Genomic DNA, 22,762 nt, shown 5'->3' on the forward strand with positions numbered 1-22,762 from the left:
CATTCTTGAGAGATCCCCCAGTGCTTTCATTTAATTGAAAATGCTCCTACAGTAACTTTCAGTTGGTTTCAATTATGAAAACTGTCCCAAGTCCATGAGTGTCCTTAGTCCATGCAGAGAGACCAGTTCAGTGGGGAGTGAGGAAGAACTCTAAGTTTTCAGACTCTTTTTGTCACTTGAGAAGTAGCAGGTGCATTAGCAGCACCCCAGGGAAGAAGTGAGGAGGTTGCAGGATGGGGATACCCTCGGATGTTTCCCGTTGTTGTTCCTTGATCTGCTATAGTATAGGGCGCCTTGCAGGCTGTCCACAGTCCCCTGCGATAAGGCTAAAACATGCAGCATCAGAAATATAACTACACACCAATTGTTTTTTCCCTCTGTGCCAGTCTGTACTGTAACACCCTCCTTGTCTCTTCCTCCTTGTGTAATAACATATTATTCCTCTTGGAGCTATTTTCCTTTTTTTAAAGTTTATTTTATTTAAATTCAATTATTAACATATAGTGTATTATTAGTTTCTGAGGCAGAGTTCAGTGATTCATCAGTTGCATATAACACCCAGTGCTCATCACATCATGTGCCCTCCTTAGTACCCATCCCCAGTTACCCCATCCCCCCCCCACCTCCCCCTTCAGCGACCCTCTGCAACAGTGTGGATGGAACTAGAGGGTATTATGCTGAGCGAAGTAAGTCTATCAGAGAAAGACAGTTATGATACAGTTTCACTTGTATGTGGAGTTTAAGAAACAAAACAGGATCATTGGGGAAGTGAAGGAAAAATAAAATAAGATGAAATCAGAGAGGGAGACAAACCATAAGAAACTCAACTATAGGAGACAAACTGGAGCCATCTTCTTAATCCTATTAGTTACTTCATTCATTCCATACATGTTTATTGAGCACCTACTCTACCCTAAGTGACATTTTAGGTACTGGGAATATAGAAGTGAATATCTACATATTGGATTACCTTTTCTACATACATAGTGGCATTTTAACTATTATTTCTTGGTTGTTTTATTTTATGCTTCTTTCTTTGGTTCTATTCTAAAATATAAAAATGTTATGTATTTGGTTTTCTTACTCATTATCCAAGTCCTTTGTCAAGTCTTCTTTGAGTGAGAACCTTCTTATGCTGATTTTCCTCTTGTTTCTTCTGCCTCTCCGACCAGTCATTCCTCCTCTACAGGGACATGTTCTCTTTGTACTTCTGTCTTAAAATGAGAAATGTCCTCTCCTGACTATCCTCCTCCATTTCTGCCTTGCACTTTCTGTCCTCACATTCCCCACGCTTCACAGCCACATTTCTGGGAAGTTTGGAGTTCTCACTTTGCATTTTATGTTTCAACCCCTGCAGTCTGACATGATGCCCGTCCTCATGCCTCTGTTGAAATTGCTCCTAATTGCAGTATTTAACTAGTTCCATTGTCTATATTAATCAAGGAAGGCTTCCAGCTGTAATAAGCAGACCTAAACATCCAATGATCCAATGTGATAGAGGTTTATTTTCTGCTTATGCAACCATTCTGAACAGGTGTTCATGTGGGCAAATAAGCTCTTCTCTTTGTACATTCAGGAGCCTAGAGTCCCCCCACCTGCTATAAGGCCTGCCACCATACCTAGCAATGGCCCATCTCCATCCCCTCACCCTCCATGGGCTAGACCTCCATCACACGGTGGAGCTGCAAGGGAAGCTGGGACATGGGGTCTAGATGTATGTCCAGGAATAAAAGGAAATGGATTTGGAAGAGCAGTTAGCAGACTCAGCTACATCCTCCTCCTTATGTGATCTCCAGGCTTCTCTGTCACCACTCATTCCTGCCTGGTTTTCCTCTGACCTTGCAAGGCACTCCACCTCAGTCTTTTTTGCAGACTTCTGATCTTCCTTGAGGCATCTTTGCTTTTCACCCTGTACCTTCTATTGTAGATGATCTCGTCTGCCCCCATGCCCTTAAAATACATTTGAATGCCAATGGCATCCACATCTATTTCTCTATATGGTCTTCCCTTCCAAACTCAAAGTTTATACTACCATGTGACATCTCCACTCCAGTAGATCACAAGCTCTGACAGTGCAGACACCTGACAAGCAGCTCTCCAGATCTCCCCCAAATCTGTTGTTCTCCCATCATCACTCATCTCAGCAAAAGCAGTTAATAGCACTTGCCCATTGGTTGTTCTTTTCAGAAATCCACGAGGTATCCGAGTGTACCTCTTTCTCCCCTATCTCCACTGTGTTTTGCATTGAGCCCTGTGGAGTCTATTTTCTAACTATCTCTCAAATTTAGCTACCTCTTCCGTCTTTACTTCCATCATCATCTGTCACAAGTCCTGGTCCAATCGCTGCCAGATTGGTTTTGTGGAACCTACCTTACCATCTTCAATCTATTTTTCATTAAACATTCCGAATACACTTTTATAAGCCCAAATCTAATCTTGTCAGCATCCTGATTAAATCTCTCCAGTAGCTTCCAGTATCTCTCTCACCCATTTCTCCAAGCTTACCACACACTAGATGGGCAGTTTCATTCTTCAGCAAGGAATGCCTTCTCCCCTTCCTCCCAAGACTGGGTATTTCCGTCTCAGTTCACTTGCTCAAGGAAATCTCCCTCTCTCCAACCCTCCAAGGCTGGTAAAGAGCCCTTATAATAACATACTTCTTCTTCATGGCTTTTTCTAGCACAGTGCCAGGTACTTATCCATGTTTATGAAATAAATTCAACAACATCACTACCCCAGAGTTGAAGCTTAACAGAGGACACATGCGATGACCTTGCTTCCATGTCTGTAATTTGCAGAACTTTCAAGTAGGGTGGGAGGTAGAGACCTCAAGGTTAGAACCTGGGGTGAGCTTTGAACTTACTTACCACTGATGAGTATATATATGTGAGATACTTGGCTTTTCACATGTCGGAATGGGGCATACTAGAAGTGAAACATTTGGATTTGTTAAATCTAAAGACTGGACTTTCTTCTATTCACCCCAAGTTTAACTTTGCTGGTACTAATGAACATGAAGGGCGTTGTTAAAAGATCGTCCACCTCAGGTCTTATTTTTAAGACCTCAGAAGTGACACCAGGGAAACAAAAGGACCAGAATGACCTTATTCCATTTCCTGAGCATTTTTTCTACATTCCATTGGTACCAACAAGTGGTAGGCTTTCTTTGACCAAATTACATACATTTCTTTCCAACTAGTTGAATCTTCCCAATGATATTGATTTGTTAGAATTAGGCCCGTGGCACTAAATTGAATCTCTGAAACGGATTTACTTGGTATTTGTTTTTAAAAGATGGGACAGGTATCCCCCACCATCTGAAAGTAAAGTGGTCCCATGAAACCTCCTGTAGATAAAACAGGGCAAAGCAATGATCATTTCATAAAAGCCAAAATCCTCACCAGAGTTCTTTCAGTTAGTGAAAACAGGTACTAAGGTAGGAATCCCATAAGAGAATAGCGGCATAAAGTGAACTTTCGGATAGTGGGGAAAACCTGCACGACAGAAGATTCTTATCCGTATTTACTGTACCTTTAAGCATCCAAATCAATTTAATTAAATTCCATTAGGAGCACCAGAGCTGAAACAAACTAATATGAAAGCAACTGGTATGTCAAGAGGTATTTATTTCTGTATTAAACTGCAAATACTCCCTTTTGGCCCTTAAGATTTAGTTTCAATATTTAACTTTACTAGCTTTTGTTGTAGAATCGTTGATAGAATTAGTTTTAATGAATCTTTAACAAACACTTTACCTTAAAAAGAGACGAAGCTTGATTTTATTACAGCAAAGGGAGCTAAGGTTTCACTGTCATGCAAAATCTGGCTTGGGCTTCAGCCACACAGACTCTGGATACTCTACTTTCATTTTTTTTTCCCTGTATAATACCTTTTATTGCAAGAAGAAGTGTGCATGCATAAGGATCACTAATTTGGACTCTCTTCTTTCTCTGCTTCATGCGTGATCACATTAATATGGTTTGCCCACTTAAAAATGCCTAGAAAACTGGCACAAATTTTGAGCAATCAAGCTTTTCAAAGGTGAGCTGTAATATCTTAGCTGGTTGCCTTTTGCAGGGGATGAAAACAAATCTTGTTTTGACTTTCGTCTGAAACGTAGGTCCATGATGAAGTCCTGATAGTGACTGTGAGTAACAAGCTGTAAGTGTTCTAGTTTGAAATAGTGGATGAGCTTGGGCTGCCGAAAGCCCGAAGGATTTCCACTACACTTCCCTTCTATCTCAAGTCACTCACAGCAAATTAGAATTGACAAACTTATGGACTGAGAGCCTTCAAGGACAGCTAACGCAAAAAACTTGTATTTGTTACTCCAGAATCAAATAGCCTCTGTGTGCCTACTGAGAAATCTTTGTCTAAGGGCTGAGAAAATCTCACCAGATTAAGGAGGTTCCAGGGCTGTTTTCAAAAGGGAGGAAAAAACACCAGTGACCATATATGTGCGGGGTAATGGTTGTCCTCGTAGATATTTTGGGTTCCAACTGAGATCTGTCTCAGTGCAAATCTCCATTTTCAAGGTTAATTATTTATTGAAGCTTTTGTCCCGAGTCAGAGATGTCACTTAGCATTAGAAAAGATGTGTTAACTCTGAATGCTCAGTATAGAAGATAAACCTTCCAGAACACACTTTGGAAATGGAACCGTAAATGGGAACATCGCACTTAACGTATTATTAAAGGCGTGTTCATGAACCCCATCGCCCTCTGCCCGTTGCTGTCTAGTCCCCAAAGGGTGCCCTCTTCTAAAGATCAGAGACCACAGTGGAACTTAGGGGAAGTTCCATTTCCTTCCATCTCATCTCTGAAACACATGACTGAGGATTTAACTCCTTTATCTCCCTCTAATAACATCCTCTCAACAGCTCCTGAGATGTTTAAGTTTCCACCATCTCCGTAAGCCCTAGTATCCACACATGGATCGACCTGTCTCCCTCATCCTTGCCCTCCTCCTCCATCCTCCAGTGTCTTTCTGTCCTTATGCATCACTTCTCTGATGCAGCGTGGGGGCCTGGGGGTTGGGGTCTCAGCTGGGAGACAGTGTGTTCCCTGGCAGTTCAGGCAGGGCAGCCTGGGGGTGCAGTAAATCTGTGAACACTCCCCTCTGATTCGGCTTCAGCTTCATTGCATCTTATCAGACTGCTCTCCACACATCCTGTGGGTGTGCCCCACATCCTGCCTTCTCTCTGGGGCAGCGACTCAGGGCACCAGTCTTCCCTGCCCAGAATGTCCCCATAGGTGACCCACATAGAAACCAGCCCTTTGTTCTGGGGAGCACATTCTGGTAGTCGGCATGGAATTCTGTATCCAATTTTACAAGGAATCGGAGCAAAGCTGATGGAAAACATGAGGTGTTGCTCCTTCTCCCATTTTTTTTCCGGCCCTCTGAAGGATTTTTGTTTGGGGAGAACGGAGTGTCAGTGGTCTTGAGAGGTGCTAGTGTTCTCTGAGCTGCAGGATGCAGGGAGCAGTTAGAGATGGGCAGGGAGGGGTGTAGTCCGTGCTCTGAGAGCTGCGAGAGGAATCAGCGCCGATCCAGGCCAGATGTGGCAGGTATAATGGTGCTTCAAATTATCTACAAGGCTGGTTAAAAAGGAGGCAGTTTTATATACATCGCACTAAAGCAGCAGCAGCTGAGGAAAACATTACTATTTAAAGTGGAGCTGGCAAGCCTTAGGCCATTTTTTTTTAAAATACCATTTTACCTAAACTAACACAGCCTTCAGCCCAGCAGTAAGCATGTCATAAAAGACAGATATACCGGCAGCAGAAGATGATACTGATGAGGTTGCTCGAAGCTAAAATAAAATAATAATAAAAAACAACAGCCATAAAGTTCTGATAACCTGCATTTGTTACAGGACAATAGAGTATAAGAACTACAGAGGCTAGCTACAAAGCCTATGACATTGTCATTTTAACAATAATTAATGCAGTCATCTTAAATCATTGGACCCATTAGCATTCATTAGGCACCTCTATGTTGCAGGCACTGTGCCAGGGACCAGGGCTTCAGAAATAAGTAAGGCCCAGCCCTGCTTCACACTGGGGAGACAGGACTACCATGGTATGTAATGTGGTATCAAATCAGTTTGTTCATAGTGGGAGGAAAAATCGAGAGTAGCAATGCTAAAGCTCCCTAAACCTTGGAGACATGATTCTTTGAGCAGTAGTGATTTAATGAACATGTATTGCCTGCTTCCTGTCTTCCTGAAGTCATGATTCTTTGAGCAGTGGTGACTTAATGATCATGTACTGCCTACCTAGCACACAAGTGGGCAGGATAAGTAAGATTCAACAAGAGGCAATAGGGAAAATGCAGTGCCAGGTTGTGGAGCTGCTGGATCAAAGGTGTGGACGTGTGACACTGAATCACATAGCCAGTGGCTGCTGGGTAAGCAAGTATTATTAGGGCTCAGTGTGTGTGTGGCAGGTGGAGGCACCTCTCTGCTCTGAGGTTGGGACCTATTTTTGTTCCTGTAGAGGTCAACCTTGAGAATCGCCTTATCTGACATTCCCCAGTGGAGTTGGACACTTCAGAGCCTCCTTGGATTTAACACTTGAAAATGTATTCTGTATCCTTGTTCATCACTACAGCCTATGCATAGAAACTCCAAGGCAGCAGCGGTTCATGGCCATAGTCTTCATTCACATCACTCCAGGGTTTCTGAAAACAGAAACTCAGAACAACTTGGACAGAATCTCAGGGCCGGAGGCCCAAGCACTGGGGCTTTTAAAACTCCCCAAGCTGATTGGGTATTTTTGTCTTTAATTTATGGAAAAGAAATCAAGGTGGAGCTCACTAGTAATTGTCAAATGAACAAAACGAGAAGGGCTGACTCCTGGCAGCCTTCTCATTTCAGCTCTCTGTCCACAGAGAGGCCCAAGGTGAAGGTCGTTTTCAGCCTGGACCCCTCTAGCTCGTCTCTGCACATAGACCTAACAGACTCACCTGCCGAGCAGTGCTGACTGTCCTGTGCACTTGCCAGAGTAAGAAGCTATGGGGCAAGTGTGTGTGACACTAACCTCCTGTAGACAAATGCGGAAGCCACACTGTCCCTTCATCTGAAATCTGTTAGTGGGAATCTCTCCAGCAGCACAGTCTTCTTGGATACGTTTCCACCTCCAATGCTGTACACAACTCAGAGACCTTCCAGTACTTAAGGGGAAGATGTGGAGGGATGAAACAGAGTGGCCACCAGGTGGACATACAGTGAAGACCAAAGGGTTTCGAGCCTGTGAAGAAGAACTTTACCTTGATTCTCATGACTCTGGAACATTGAACGTAGCAATACAGATGATAGTAGCTTTGGGGAGTGATACAGTCTCACATAAAAACAGGCTGGGCACTTTAACACAGAGCTGAAATTGGCAGAAGGACAGTAAAAAGGAGAAGATAAAGAAAATCAGATTATTCCTGGTGGCAATTTAAAGTTCAATGACTTTGAACTCCTCTTCTCTTTTGGATTTCTATCTCTATCTACTTGGAACAATTTAACAACCTCCAGTTTTAAGTTTAATGTATTAAAAATAAAAACCAATTTGAGGCGCAGATATCATATCACATTTTTGACAGCTTGGCTGGGTCTTGAGCTGAAGGGCACCAACTTCTCGGTCATTCTGCTGGAGGTGAAAGATAGACATTAAAAGGGTCCCTGATCATCAATATTAAGGATTAATGGCCCTCTCCTAGGTGCTGTGACTATTTTTCATTCTGTTTTTTCTTCCCTGAGATTTCTTATCGAACCCCTAGAAGGCAAAGGGATGAAGTGAAGGGGGACAGTGGTTAGGCATCTGATGGAATAAAATTCAGGAAAAAGCTTCTGGTCTACAGTGAGTTAAAATTTTAAGAAGAAAAAATAGTGATCAAAGAGGCAAATGATGTAAAAAATATGTGTCCAAGTCGTCTTTATTTATGGAAACCACTTTCAGGCCTTCCTGAGTGACACTGGGAAGTAAATGAATAATGAACTGATTGCAAGCTGGCTAGATAACAAGTATGTACACAGCCAGTTGGATAAAAGGAATGTTAGCTTAGCAATAACTTCCCAAAGAAAATACATCTTTCTTCGTTAGAAAGCAAAGCGGTTTTTTTAGTTGAATGCCAAAAGAAAATTCAAACGGTGAAAGATGCGGAAGATCATGGATTTATCCTCAAGGTGATTGATTAATTACTCAACATAACTAGCATCTGATACACTGCTTTCCGTACACTGGGGAGTTCCTACGACAGAGTTAAAGCTCTGGGGTCCCTCCTAGGCATTGTTGAACATGGCAGCATGGGAGTTCTGTGTTTCAATCATGGCCCCCCTCACTCTGCATCAATGAATGAGAAGGAAGATGGACATGAGCAGTAACCAGGTCACCTCTCCTTGCTCCTGCCATGGCTCAGGAAATTGCTCTAATCAAGAACCTTACTTCGATTTCCACTTGGCCCTGCTCCCTAAGCTCCCCCCTCCCCCCTCCATTAAAGTTGCTGTGCCCACATGCATGTAATCATGGGCCATGTGCAGAGGTGTCAGACCCAACTTCTCTGGCATTCTGGATGCCTCTAAACACATGCTTCATCATCCTCAAGTATGTGCTGATCCCATCGCCTGCAGACAGGTTGTCTGCAAGGTCACACTCCGCCATGCCTTTGTATGCCAGGGATTGGGGCTTATGAGGGATTTGAAAGCTTTTTTTGGTGCATCCTTATAAGGGTTTCTTCCTTCATAAGCAGTTTTAGTATTACATCCACTTTCCTGACATTTCGAGAGATGTAAGTAAACCTACATGGTCCCAGTGTAATCTAAGCATCATGGAATCTGAACTGCTGATCAGAACATATCTCTAGTCATCTTCATGAGAGATGCTGACTAATCCATTGCTGTCTCACCAAGTAAAACCAAACCAAACGAAACCCCGAGTCATGCCACATTTATGTCTGATGTCTCCTTTGGTCTTAGAACATATGAAATATTAGCTGATGTTCTTACTGTGAAATATTTTACCCTTAATGACATATGGAATGTCATGACTTATTCATGACCAAAGGAGCCAAGCTTTTGATTAAAGCAGTTCCCTGAGCCATTGCTTGGAACCACAGAGTACATCTTCTAAATTCTAAGATCCACTTCTGTTGGTCATGTTTAAGAATTTTTTGCGGTCAACAAAGCATTCCCTTCAAAAGAAAGGAATAACTGTTTGAATACTTTTTCAAATCATTCCCACACATGAATAATGGATGCACACACACTTTTGAAATGGTTCCCATCCTGCCCTTTTCTAAAACTGCTTCTTCCCCATCGTTGCTACCATCCACCGGAGGATTTAAGGGAAGCGCACAGAATTCCTGTGGAGACATTGTCCCCTCCTGTCTTGACACCTACCCCTTAGCATGACACTCTCCCACCTTTTCCTGAGGAGGATTTATGCCTTACGCCCTCATCACCTCAGTCAAGACTCTTGGGTCATCTGTTTTACTGGACTCTTATCATTTAAAGGTTCGGAACAGCCAGTAATCTGCCCCTATATCCCACCTTTCTTCTACCTGCCTCCCATTCATTTCCCTCTTTAACTCATGGTCTGCAATCAGCAAAATCCCCTGTATGCATTGCCCACCCCTTCTTCTCTCTCTGACTGGGCTACCCCTGAACATGTGCTCCCCACATCCGACTCCCTGCTGCCCTCTCAAGTGGGAGCTCTTTCATTTCCCATCTCCCACCCCTGGCGTCTGTGAAGTCCCCTCACCCCAACAGCCTATGATGCTTTTAGGATCTGCAGCCCACCAACTAGTTTTCATTCTCCATCTCCTCCCCAACATCTTCCCTTTCCTCTTTCCCTGGCTTGGATTCAATGGACTTTATGGCATTTCATTTGTAGTCCCTGTCTCCTTCCAGGCTACCTTCCTGACCATTCCATCTACTCTACACCTGCTACAGGGCAGCTGAACTTGGCTGGAGAAAAACAAGCAACATGCTGAGCTGTTGTCTCTTTTTAAATTCATTGCCACCTGCCTCAAGTCACTTCTCAGCATCTTGGCCGTTCGACCACCTGGACCACCTAGCTATGGTCAACTTGCACCCCCAAGAACCTTTTCATACCTTCCATTCTCTGTCCTCCCCCTCCCTTCCCCTCCTCCCTCCTATTCTCTAAGCTTCAGCTCTTCCTCCCACTCAGCAGATGACCTCATTTCTCACCCCACCTGAGAACCTGAAAGAAAGCACCAGCGAATGTCCTCATCCTCCTGCCTCCAAATCTCCCACATTTCTGCTAAGGTTGTAGCCACACAGCCTGCCGGTCCTCCCTCTTGTTCCATGGCCCATGAGCCCATTGTTCCAGAATCTTCTTAGTACTTCTCCCTGAAATTCCTTCCTGCAACTATTTGCTTCCTCTGTGTCATCACCAGCTCTCTGCTCCCCTCTGTTGAGTCACTCCCAATGGCAAATGAAACACTATCCCAGGTGATCTATGAAAACATCTCCTGGTCATTCAATCTCTCCAAGCCCAATTTCTGCACTTTCTGTAATAATAAAACTGTCAGAGGTGGTCTTTGCTCACTCTTTATTATTCTCATTATCTCTGGAGCCCGCCCAAGTTAGTCCTGTGCCAGCCTGACCAAAGAAAGTACTTTTGTCCCCATCATGATGGCCTCCATGTTCCCCAAGCTGGTGGTCAGTTCCTGGTCCTGCCTAGTTATCCAGTTAGTGTCTTTCTCCTTTATACATCTGCTTTCCTGGTCCTGCCTGACCTCACATCTTCCTGGCCCTCCTCCCAGCTTTCTCTGTCCCTTCTGAGGCTCCTGTGAATCTTCTTTTCACACCCTCTAAATATTAGAGTGTCCCAGGGCTCAGCCCTGTGTCTCCTATTTGCCTTTATTTGGAATCATGTTTCTATCTGTTCTCCTTCTTCTAAATAACATTTCTATGCTGAGCTCCAAAATTGTATCTCCAGCTCTGACATTGCCCCTGAAATCCCAATTTGCAGATTCTGCTTTATTCTGTAGCTTCTCTTTCATGTCCAATAGGGATCTGTACCCAACTTGTCCCAAATGGCACTATTAGTTTCACCACCGAAAGCTACTTCTCTCCCAGTATTCTTTATCTCAGTGAGTGGCACCTCCAGTTCCTGGTTCACACCTGAAGCACTGGGGTAAAGCTTGATTCCTCTCTCCTTCATTCAGTAGCCACATCAGCAGCATATCGTCCAACACAGATGCCAAATCTGGCTATTGCCCATCATCAGCCCCCATCTAAGCCAGGGTTGTGTCTCCCTCCTCCAGTGGATTAGCTTCTTTCCTGGTATCCCTGCTTCCATTCTTCTCTCTCCAAACTGTTCTAGGCACTCAGAAGGCTTCCAGATTTCCTAGTGCCCACTGATCACTCCTCAGCCACAGGGTCTTCCAGTGGCTCTCCTATGTTCCTAGCCCACATCCACCTGCCTTCATATCTACTCTTCCTTGGCTCAGAAACTGCAGTCTATGTCTTCAGTATCTGGGTCTTTATCATCCTCCAGGTCCCTGCTGCAATGCTATTTCCAGGGTGACACACATTCCATAACCACATCCCATAAACTAACACCAGTATTCCCCACCTATATTCCTTGATCCCCCTAACCTCGCTGTATGTTTCCCTTCAAGTACTTACAAGTATGCCACATTTCAGTATCACTAGTTCTTTACTTGCTTAGTGTTTGACTTTAGGTGGCCTATTAACTGTCTAAGGCTCAGTAAAATGGGATACTAATCATATCCAGCTCATCAGATTATTGAGAAGATATTGCCTCATGGTCAGTTCTCAATTAAGTGATAAGTAATAGTTTTTAAAATAGCATACTTCTAACCTTTGCTTTATCCTACCAGCCAAACAGAAGAGGAATAAGAATTAGATACACAAAGACACAAATACTGAAATGAGTAAGAATTTTGTTCTATATGTTGGCAAATTGAACACCAATAAAAAATAAATTTATAAAAAATTTAAAAAAGAAGCAAAACAATAGTCATAAAATATGCATAAGGTATAAAGAACAATAAAACATTTTTTTTTAGATATGGGTGCTCAAAAAAAATCCAAAAAAACAAAAAGAAAATATTTTTGTTCTTCATTAAATTCCATCTATTCATTTCTGTAATGATTCTTTATAGAATGTTGAGTCCCTTAAATATCTAAATATAATCAGAAAAAGAAAAAGCCTAAAGAGTTGAAATGGTTGCCTCTGTGTTGCAGGAAGCGGGGGTGGGGGTGGGGGTTCTGAGGCAGATGTCTGTTTTATTTGTGCTAGTGTCAGTGCCATTTGACATATGACTTTGATACAAATAAACTTGAATTAAAAGAGAAAATACTGTGGTATGTTAACAGAAGTTCTGGAGAGCCTTGGGACTATTGGCAATTTTTTCCCTTCTTTATGCTTTCTAAATTCACAAAATATCCACAATGTATTTATTTGGTTTTTATGATAAAAAATGGCACATGTGCCTTTTTGCTTATTAACTAGCTATTAGGAGGCTTAATGGAGGATTAATTGGTACCATACATTTCGAATAGACTCTAAAGTGAAAAATACAGTTCCTGGATTAAACCAGAGAACATAGCATACCTATGTGGGTCTGAATGCACAGTGTTGGTCATGCTGAATGTCCTTGGAAATAAAAAGAGTAAATCCTTTTGGAAGACTTCGAGGCAGTTGAGAACTGGGCCAAGTGGAGCTGCAACCAGGTAGGTAAAGAAGAGTCATCTGACATCCTGAGTCATCTGACCTTCTGAGCATCGTATTTTTGTTTAAATAAAAAGACCATTTATTCAACATCTGTAAAAGAAAGCCAGCCTTAAAAGCAGGCCCACCTCCCTGTGTCAGGTTGTTTGGAGGGAGCAGGTGGGTCCCAGTTCACGCTCCTCTCTGCTAACCTTGATAATGGAGCAGGGCTCCATGATCTCTCTTGACAAACTATAGAAATGTTTTTTGCAAAATCAAAAGTTGGGAATGTCGAAATGTCAGGGGATGCCTTCCCCACTTAATGGGAGCTTGCTGTCTATTGCAGGACGGATGGTCACAGTATCACTTTGTAGCCTCATCGTCAACCATCGAGAGGGATCGGCAAAGGCCCTATTCCTCTTCCCGCACGCCCTCCATCTCCCCTGTGCGAGTGTCTCCCAACAACCGCTCAGGTAAGAGACGCCCAGAGCCAGCCAAGCCTGACTGCCCTTGGCGTCAGGGCCCTCCTTTAAGCCCCTTTGCTCACCCCTATAGAAGGAGAGTGTCTCAGTTGGCACATTTGCTAGAAATATCAAACAAGTCTGTTTTCTTTTATAGCAGTGGTGACTTTGTGTTGTGTTTACACAGACTTAGAACAAATCTAACAGATTTTTAAAAATCTTGAACAGGTGTTCTATGCATGAAATGCATGTCATGGACCTGCATTCGGTGAACAACAAAAATAAAGATAGTTGTCAGATGCTTGCAAATTAGGTTTTTCTGTGGACGTGTTTCTAAGTTAAAATAGTTTGAGTTGCATTGTATTGATTATAACTGAAATAGCAGAGTAAGGGAGAAAGGGCATGCTGTTTCCTGCTTGAAAATGACACACATTTGAAATATCCCATTAAGGGTTTCATTATTACTCCATATCTGATTAGCTTTTTATTATTACCTTTAAACCAGCTGATAAATCAATAATAAAGTCTTATTACAACCACTCAGAACTATTAAGTCACTCGACTTTTTCCCTAATTTTATCACGTTTCTATTGTTTTAGTTTTCAACTGACTATTCTTATTTACTTGTAAAAATACTTTATTTTTATACTCCCTTTCAGTCACATTATAATAATTCTTAAGATTAAGGGGAAAATTAAAGGCAAATATGAGCATATCATTTAATTATGTAAGTGGTCTTCATTGTGTTTATTCTAAAAACTTACACTTATTCTAAGTATAAGTTTTAAAATATTTCTTTTGATTTCTGCATTTTGGCTTTTGTTGTCAGAAGGAAGGATGGTTAAATAATTGTGTGTGTATGTGTATGCACATACACCTGTGCACTTGCGCGCGCACACACACACAACACACACATACGCCCCTATCTAGATTTTTATTTAAGAAGAGTTTCTCCTTGCTCTTCACTGCCCTCTGTCTGCCAGAGAACTGCATCTCAGAGGGCGTGGTAGGAGAACACTCCTCTGCCCTTGAGATGGTTGGCCATCAAACCCGACACCACACTTTACTGTCAGATTGATGAGGAAAATCAGACAAGAATGGGAAATATCTGACTGAAATAAATTACTCTCTCCCAGTCCCATGGAAACTTCTATTTCTAGTGTGGTGTAATTGCTTGTAATGTTTGGTCCTCCACCAGATGAGACTCAGACACCTCTGTGGGACAGAGAAACTTCCAACTTTGGAAGCACAGGGGTGGCCTTTTGTGTGTTTTACCTCCCTACATCTTAAAAAGTTAAAGAATAGTGAGTCTGGGAAGCACGAGGATGGTGTCTTTTTAAAGCCCTAATTATTGCGAACACAGTAATGTTAGATGAAATGACACAGTAGTAGGTTGGAAGGTGCCCAGAAGGAGAAGTGGCAGAGAGTCAAGGCACTCTCCCAGCCACTCAGCGAGGGCACTGCCTGCTATTTCCTAGTGAGGCACATCAAAGACACCTAGTAAACACTTGTTGGCGTGATTTGATTTTTCCAAAAGTATAATCTTAGTTTACCGGAGCCTCGGACCCACTGTGTGTGAGGTCTTGAGAGATAATTACACACTTTAAAAAAAAAATAAAAATAAAAAAAGATAATTACACACTTGATATAGCTTAATAAATCCCACCATCTGCATGCTACTAGATGCTAATTTTGAAAGCTGTGGTCAAGAGGTTACAAAATATTGTCCCTTCGTGGTTGCCCAGCAGTTACTAGCTTTTGGGATGCCTGGGCAGCTCAGTGGTTGAGCATCTGCCTTTGGCTCAGGGCATGATCCCGGGGTCCTGGAACTGAGTCCCATATCAGACTTCCCACAGGGAGCCTGCTTCTCCCTCTGCCTATGTCTCTGCTTCTCTTTCTGTCTCTCTCATAAATAAATAAAATCCTTTAAAAATAAAGACTAGCTTTTATGCAGAAGGTTCTAAAAGCAAAGGAGCAAGAGCAGGGAAAGGACTCTCCCAGGTGAGGATGACAGAGAAGAGAGGAGAGAGTGGGGTAGAAGGTAAAGGAGGTGAGTGAGCCCCAGTGGCCAATGTTTTGAGAACACACAACAACTAGACACACAGCCAAGTCCAGTTATGTGGAGCAAATGCCGTTTTCTTCCTTGTCTTCACAATAGACTTACACCCAGATATTCTGATACAACTGGTTCTGGGTGAGGCTCAAGTATCAGTATTTTTGAAAGCATTCCAAGGATTTAATTCTAATAGGCAGCCAGGATTGGGAACTCTTATGGTTTCAAGAGCTGAGCAATGAGCCTGGATTTTGTTTGAGTAGGTTTGAGAAGTGGGTAGAGTGTCTCTCAGAAAAGGATGGGCAAAGGCTCCCTCTGTTTCTCTCACCAGCATTTGGCTGCGACATCTACTAAGCCCTCTGCCTCTGATTCTGTTTATTTGCATGTCCACTTCCTGACCTCTGCGAGTTGAGAGAGCAACATGATTCATGATTCTGTTCCCCAATGTCTAGCATAGTGATTTGCCCATAGAAGATACTGAACTTGATGAAATGCATCAAGTGGCCCAGACAATGAAAAAAGAGGGACATTCGTGGAATAGGCAGGCCCAGTGGGCTGGAGCTGAGGGATCCTGCAGAGGGTGTGAATGGTAAGCTCAAAGGTATAATGTGAGGTTTGGCTGGGGAGGAGCTTGGATACTAGCAGAGGGCTTTATTTAAAAAAAAAAAAAAAATCAGAGTTCCCTTAGCCTTACTAATCACCAGGTATGCTTGTTAAATATGAATTCTTAGGCTCATTCACTGAAGATTCATATTCAGAAGGCCTGGGGCAGGCAGGAATGGGGGCCCTGGTATCCCTGAATTCTCAGATGAGTCTTATGTTTAAACAGGTTTATTAAAAACCCAGTAGTGCAATTGCTGGGTCATAGGGTAACTCTATTTTTAACTTCTTGAGGAACCTCCACACTATTTTTTTTTCTTTGCTGAGTGGAGTACCTGTTTTATTTTTGATGCAAGGGAATCTCGGGACAGTGGCAGATTCCTGGCTGAGGGGGTGGGTGTCGGGGATGGAGCTAGAACTCCACCTTGCAGGTGGGGAAGGCCTCGTCCTGCATGGACACAGTGCTATTGCTGCCCAGCCAGTGATGCCCAGTGATGCTTGGTGCCGAGCATGCTTCTCCTCGTACCACTCGTGCATTGCCACTGAATCGAAGGTGGAGATCAGGGCCACATGGAGGTCACGGTCCCACTGCTGCTTGCCGCCAGCAGTGCATCCAGGACGGCCCGCATGCCCTCTTCCTTGCGCCCGTCCTGGCCACTGATGACACAATAGAGTGCACGCACCCGCCGGAAGAATTCCTCGTCCACTAGCCGGGCACTGCTCCCGCTGGGCAGATAGGCCAGGTCAAGGTAGACAGGGGAGCCGGGAGGGGCTGCTGACCCCCTGGCCGGCTGCCGGCTGACCCAGGTAGGCCCCAGTCTTGGGGACTGAACATTATCAGTGGAGTTTGGGTGTTCACTGAGTTTGGGTGTCCACCAAAAATCTGCCAGTTGCTCAAGCCCCTGGGCTTCAAGTGCACCTTCATCAATGACTTTGACAGCTACCTGACTGAAATCGGGGATTTCTGTGCCTGTGCCAACATCCGCCGGGTGCCCTTTGCCTTCAAATGATGGAGGATGGTGCCCGAGCCCCAGGCCTAGTGCCACCAGCCCTGGCTCAGCGCGAGCGGCCCACTGATAGCCACTCCGCAGCGTTCGGGTTCCCTGCCTCACCCTGTGTACCTGTCCCTGTGTCCTGAGGGTGGCAAATGCTGCCCGTGGGAACCCCCTTGAATGGCCTTCTGCCGAGAAGGGGTTACCGAGTACCCATTAAAGTTTGAGCTGTTCTGAAAAAAATAAAAAATAAAAAATAAAGTTTGAGCTGTTCTGAATGCAAAAAAAAAAAAAAAAAAAAAATCCAGTCAACAGCATAAGATGGTTCCCCTTTCTCTGCATCCTCGCCAACATTTGTTGTTTCCTGTCTTGTTAATTTTAAGAAGGGCACGTGATGTGATGAACACTGGGTGTTATACACAACTGATAAATTATTGAATAAAATATCTGAAACCAATGATGGCTATATGTAGCCAATATGTTGGCTAATGGAATTTACATTAACATTTAAAAAAATACTATCAGACAAAATAAAGTGGAAGATGAGAGAAGGACAAGGATATGTACTACATGGATAGTATGCTCATACAGTATATCTATATAAATATAGTATAAATATAAATATATATATATAGTGTATGAACATACTACATTATGCTGTTCAAAGAAAACAAATAAATATTTTTTAAAAACAGGCTCATGAAGCACCATCCTCAGCACGGGGGTGCTGGGGACAGCTTCAGGGCAGAAGAGGGCCATGCCTGGGCCCTACTGACATAGAGGTGATTGACTAGGCGCTGGACTTGAGCATCATCACTGAGGAGCATGGAGATCAGTGTGAGGACAGCCAGCTGCCCCCTTGCCAGCACACACACATAGAACTCCACTCCATTGGCAGGACAGAGTAGTTGTTACCAACCCATTTGATCTTTGAAGAAATCTAACCCTCTTTCTGTTTGCTTCCTTATCGCCAAGTTCAGTTCTAACTCTAGTCTGAGAGCAGTTTTAAAAAAAAATCATGAAATTCCCATGGGATCCTTTAATTACAACCCATCATTTTAGAAATGGAGGCTCAAAGAGATGCTGGGGCTCCCTCCCCCGGTCCAACAGGCAGCAAGTGGCTGGAGTGCCAGGTGTAGGTGAGAGATTGCTGGGGGCGTTCGTCAGGGATGTCTCATCGGGAAATGAGCTCTCTGCACACCCTGCCCAGTCCACCCCATGGGCTGATCTTTGCTGGTTGGGTTATTTCAGCCCCACAAATCATCCTACGTATTCATCTGGCTTCCTTTAGAATAGTTCCTGAGTCACTGAGTATTTAAGTAAGACTGCATTTATTTTAATCAGTGATTCTCCAAAATCAGTAATGGCTCCTCTGAAACACATAGAATTATTAAAAAAAAAAAAAAGGAGAAAAGAAGGAGGAGGAGAAAGGAGGGGGAGAGTGGGAGGGAGGAGGGAAGGGAAAGAAAGGGGAAGAGAGAGAGAAATAAAGAAAACAAGTCTGATCTCATTCTTAAAACTGTCCTGTATACTGTTGGTGGGTCAGGTCCCAGTCAGGATGTCTTTCTAAGAAAGATGGCCCCAGCAAATAGTCTTTCATTACCAACACCAAGGCTGAGTACCCCCTTAACTACAAAGCAACAAAGGACAGGGAGTATGGGAAGGCGTAAAGGCAAGAGCCAAAAGAACAAAAAATCAGTAGGTCCATGCACACGTACTGGTACAGGTTGAGCCATGTGTCTTCATGACCTTAGCTGTTTGTGCGAAAAGCTATCCGTGCTGTGGAATGAGACACAGAAAGTCTTCCTTTTGTTTTCTTTATGTAGCAAGTGCCCCAGCTTCACCCCGGGAAATGATCAGCCTCAAAGAAAGGAAAACAGACTATGAATCCACTGGCAGCAATGCTACTTACCACGGAACTAAAGGAGAACACGCTTCCAGGAAAGACGCCATGACAGGTGAGCGCAGCTTTGTGCGTTTTCTCCTCAGAGCGGCTGACGTGATCTGGGACAGGGCTGAGGGTTGGTACTTGAGATGTCAAGCCACATTCAGCAGCTCAGCAGGACTTAGCAGCTAGCAGGTCACTTGAGAGCTTGACAGCAAGGATTCTCTGGAATTGGGGACAAGGAGATTAAGCCAGAGGAATAAAACCTGAGCATCTTATACTTAAAAATAATTAAAAGAAAATGTTCTCTATGCATATTTTAGTCTTTCACCTCTTGTATTTTATTCTTTTATTCTTTCACCTACCCCTTTCCTTCTTGCTCGCCCAGATCATAATATTCCCCTCAAATTAGAGAGAGGAGTCACAATAGATTTCTTCTCAGCAGCCATCATCCAGAGTGGAGAGGACTCAAGATGGTGGGTGCGCTATAGCCAAGCTTTGACATTATAAATAGAAGGAAGGGGAAGTGGATAAGAAAAGAAAGGGAAGAGAGAGGAGGGGAATAAAAAAAGAGGATTTCAGGGAAACCCACAGAACTCCTGCTGAGACATTTTCTCTTCTTGACGTGAAACCCATCTCTTATCATGAGGAACTCTCATGAAGATTCATTAGAACCAATAATCACAATTACTGTACAGACATTATGGTACTGTACTATACTGATGTTTTATGCCCTCCACCCCTCACTACCCAAATCATACCCATTGTCTCTCCCTTCTCATCAACTGGGACTCTGACAAGGCCAAAATTGGTGCCTATCACCACCCATCCAACATGCACTGCCTGGCCTTTCTCATAACCAGCCTTGCCCTTAAGTCCCCATTCTATTCTGTATTCTGAACTCTCCTTGTTTCCATCTATCATCCCCTCCAGCTCTCCACACACTTCCCCTTGCCCTAGTTTTTCATTTCCTCAAAGAAGCAGGACTTGGGGGTATTGGTATAGAGAGGGTTATGCCTTGAACACAGAACTGCCAGAGCCATTAAGGTCTCTAATAGGGATTCCACAGCCTTCTTTGCCGTGTGGAAGTGGAGATGGGTCCATCATGAAAATAGGCCACAAGGAATAGGGTTTTAAGAGAACATAGCCAGATGAGACCATTCATAAAACTGGGGTGTGGAGGGCATAATCCTAAACAGACACTGAGACCTTCTTACCAAGAAGATCTTAAACGTGTAATTTTCTGAGATATTGTTTAGATATAGACCTGCAGGGAAGCAGAATAGACAAATTGGATGATTTATTAAGATGACTTCGAGACTGAGGCCATTTAAGATAAATGTTTCTTATGGTAAATGCATTTACCCCCGAGGCAGTGTTTTCCATGGTAACTCTGCATAACTGCAAAAGAGAAAAACACAGTAAACAGATGCTCCTGTTGCACAACCCCAGGGTCAGCACTCTGCCTCCATGTACACACTTACCAGGGAATGTCTCAGCCTCATGCCTGCACTCATTACACAGGATATCCTTATTATTCTTATTCACTGCTTTTCTTGTCTTAAATGTTGCCCCAGTTGTGGATGAGCATGAACAGTGGAAGCCATGAATCCAAATACCAAGTCTCTAGAGTCAACACATTCAGCAGAGAGTCTAATGTGTACCGATTACTCTGGAGTAGTGACACCAAATTCACCTGGCCCATTCGTTTTGGAATTATGATTGCCCTAGGTAGCCACATCGCAGCACTCTGAGATGACAAGTTGAGATTATAATTACAAGAACAATTTTGAAGTTGACCGCATTGTTATTTACCTTTTCTCTCTTGCCCAGTAGAATCTTTCAAAAGGCTTTTAAATGTGGGTGTACTTATATTGAAATAGTTCCAGTGGTACATAATCATATTCTGCATACATAATAAAAGGAAAAATAAAATCTAACATGTTTCTAGATGTTTAATGGCAGAGATCTTGATAATTCCATTATTGAGATATATGTCATTTTTTTAACTTATTGGCTTACACATCTTTGCTATAACTTACTTTAAGAACCCATTCAAAACTACACTAGCAATCATCTAGCAAGCCTAGAAGAACATTGACTCTATGTTTATACAGGAAGGTTCCTTTTAAGCCAACAAGTACTATGTAAAAGTTAGTTATTATCTACAGTAAAGGTGGTAGTAATGGTGGAAGTAGTAGTGGAGGTGAAAGTTGATGGTAGAGGAGGTAGTGGTGGAGGTGATGGTAGTGGAGATAATGGTGCTCGTGGTGGAGGTAGTGAGGTTGGAGGTGATGGTGGAAGTAGTTGCAGAGTAATGGAGGTAATGGTGGTGATAGTGGTGATGGTGGAGGTGTAATGGTGGTGATGGAGAAGTGGTGATGGTGGAAGTGGAGGAGGTGATGGTGGAGGTAGAGGTGGTGATGGAGAAGGTGGTGATGAAGGAATTGGAGGTGATGATAGTGGAAGAGGTAATGAAGGAGATAGTGATGGTGGAGTTGGAGGTGATGATGGTAGAGATGGAGGAAGTGCTGGTGGAGGTGCTGATGGAGAAGGTAGTGATGGCAGAGGCAGGGATGGAGGAGGTATTTACTCACTACCTTCCGCAGTGGGATGAATAAGTCCCCAGCCAAGCCAGGTGGGAGCACACGCCTCATACAGGAATGGAAGGCTGAATGGCCAACTCCTGCTCTATGGCACTTTTGCACGGGCCCATCATTTCAGCGTCTACCTGCAGATCAAGTTTCTTGTGACCTCCACATCACTAGCAGTACTTTTTTGCATTCACAAGTATCCAGGGGGCGCTTGTAGTATAGCACATTGAAAAATACCTGAGAACTGCATATCCGCCTTGTTTTTAAAACATCAGAGGATGCCCTACCATTTCCCCCAAAGAAAACCCTCCCTGTGCCATGGGGAGACCATGGGAAGCCTCACCCTCTAAACGTAACAGGGGACAGCTTCAAGTGAGAACAGGTCCTTGCCTGGGTTTGCATCTCCACTGGGCCCTAGAAGTGCATCCATCTAGCCTCTCGTGCCAGGCTTCCCCACCACCCCTGACCCACCTTTTCTGAACTCATTACCGAGCTAAGAAGGAGTCTTACAATGTCCTCTCCCTTGGTGTTCTTTTGCCAACCTGGAGTCCCCAGAAAGCCAGAGTCCGCTGTTCCTCCGGACACGCAGGATGGTGATCGCTACTTCTCGCGGTCATGACTCCCCAGGAACGTTACGTGTTCCGAAGCGTGCAGCGCGGGAGGGCCCTGTGAGCCCAGCAGCTACATGGCCTGACTTTAAAATTCACCCTGGGGATTCGGCCCTCGAGTCTGAGCTTCCCAAGTGCTTTCCCATCAACCGGCCGGTGGAGCCTGTTTTTGTCAAATCTTCCCTATGCCTTTTGAAAGCCGAGCCCATCTGCAGTATGTTGATTCAGTTGGCAATTGGGGCCAAGACAAAAGAAGAAAGGCATCTCCCTATGAGGATACTCATAGGGCAGACATACAAGGGCAGAGCATCCAGGAAGACCTCTGCTTCGTGTGTCTGCAAAGCCTCAAGTTCAGTCTCAGCTGCACAGCCTCCTTTAAGCAGGTGAAGTGGACCAAAGAGCAGGAGGCAACAACTTCCAGTAGAAACATCTTTAGCTTAGAAGCCACAAACGTGACAGGGAAGGGACCAAAGGCTATATAACAGCGCATGTTCCAATGCATTTTGTTCCAAATAACAGAAAAATAAAAAGACAAAATTTCACCCTGAAGTGACATTTTCCATCAGCAAACCATAGTTCTGAGGGCATACATTCTCAGGATTCCTCTTCATTCATTCCCTCAGTAAATAAAACACTCACTCTGTGAGCATACACCCAGGCCAGGCGCTGTCCTGGACGCCCACCACTGACAAAGGTGACAGGACAGACCAATTTCTGGCCTCACAGCACTTCTGCTGTCATAGGTGAAGGAAAGTGCTACACTATGTGGACAGTAGAACAAGCTCACCAACATGATGTTGAGTATGATGGAGAAGATAAGCAGGCTCATGAGATACAGGGTGCCCGGTGAGCGGGGTTGCTCTCAGGTGGTCGAGGAAGA

General features: G+C 43.8%; 1 protein-coding gene across 5 annotated transcripts in view; it reads left to right on the top strand.

Annotated features, from left to right (window-relative positions):
* CTNND2 (catenin delta 2) overlaps window positions 1–22,762 on the top strand; it is a 924,458-nt gene that overhangs the window by 893,339 nt on the left and 8,357 nt on the right. For all 5 annotated transcript variants that reach the window (XM_025451313.3, XM_025451315.3, XM_025451314.3 and 2 more), the window contains 2 exons: window positions 13,036–13,162; window positions 18,622–18,753. In XM_025451313.3, coding sequence (XP_025307098.1) covers window positions 13,036–13,162; window positions 18,622–18,753 — 259 coding nt within the window. The remainder of the gene's footprint in view (window positions 1–13,035; window positions 13,163–18,621; window positions 18,754–22,762) is intronic.

This window comes from Canis lupus, chromosome 34, assembly GCF_003254725.2.
Source record: "Canis lupus dingo isolate Sandy chromosome 34, ASM325472v2, whole genome shotgun sequence".
Taxonomy (NCBI): Eukaryota; Metazoa; Chordata; class Mammalia; order Carnivora; family Canidae; genus Canis; species Canis lupus.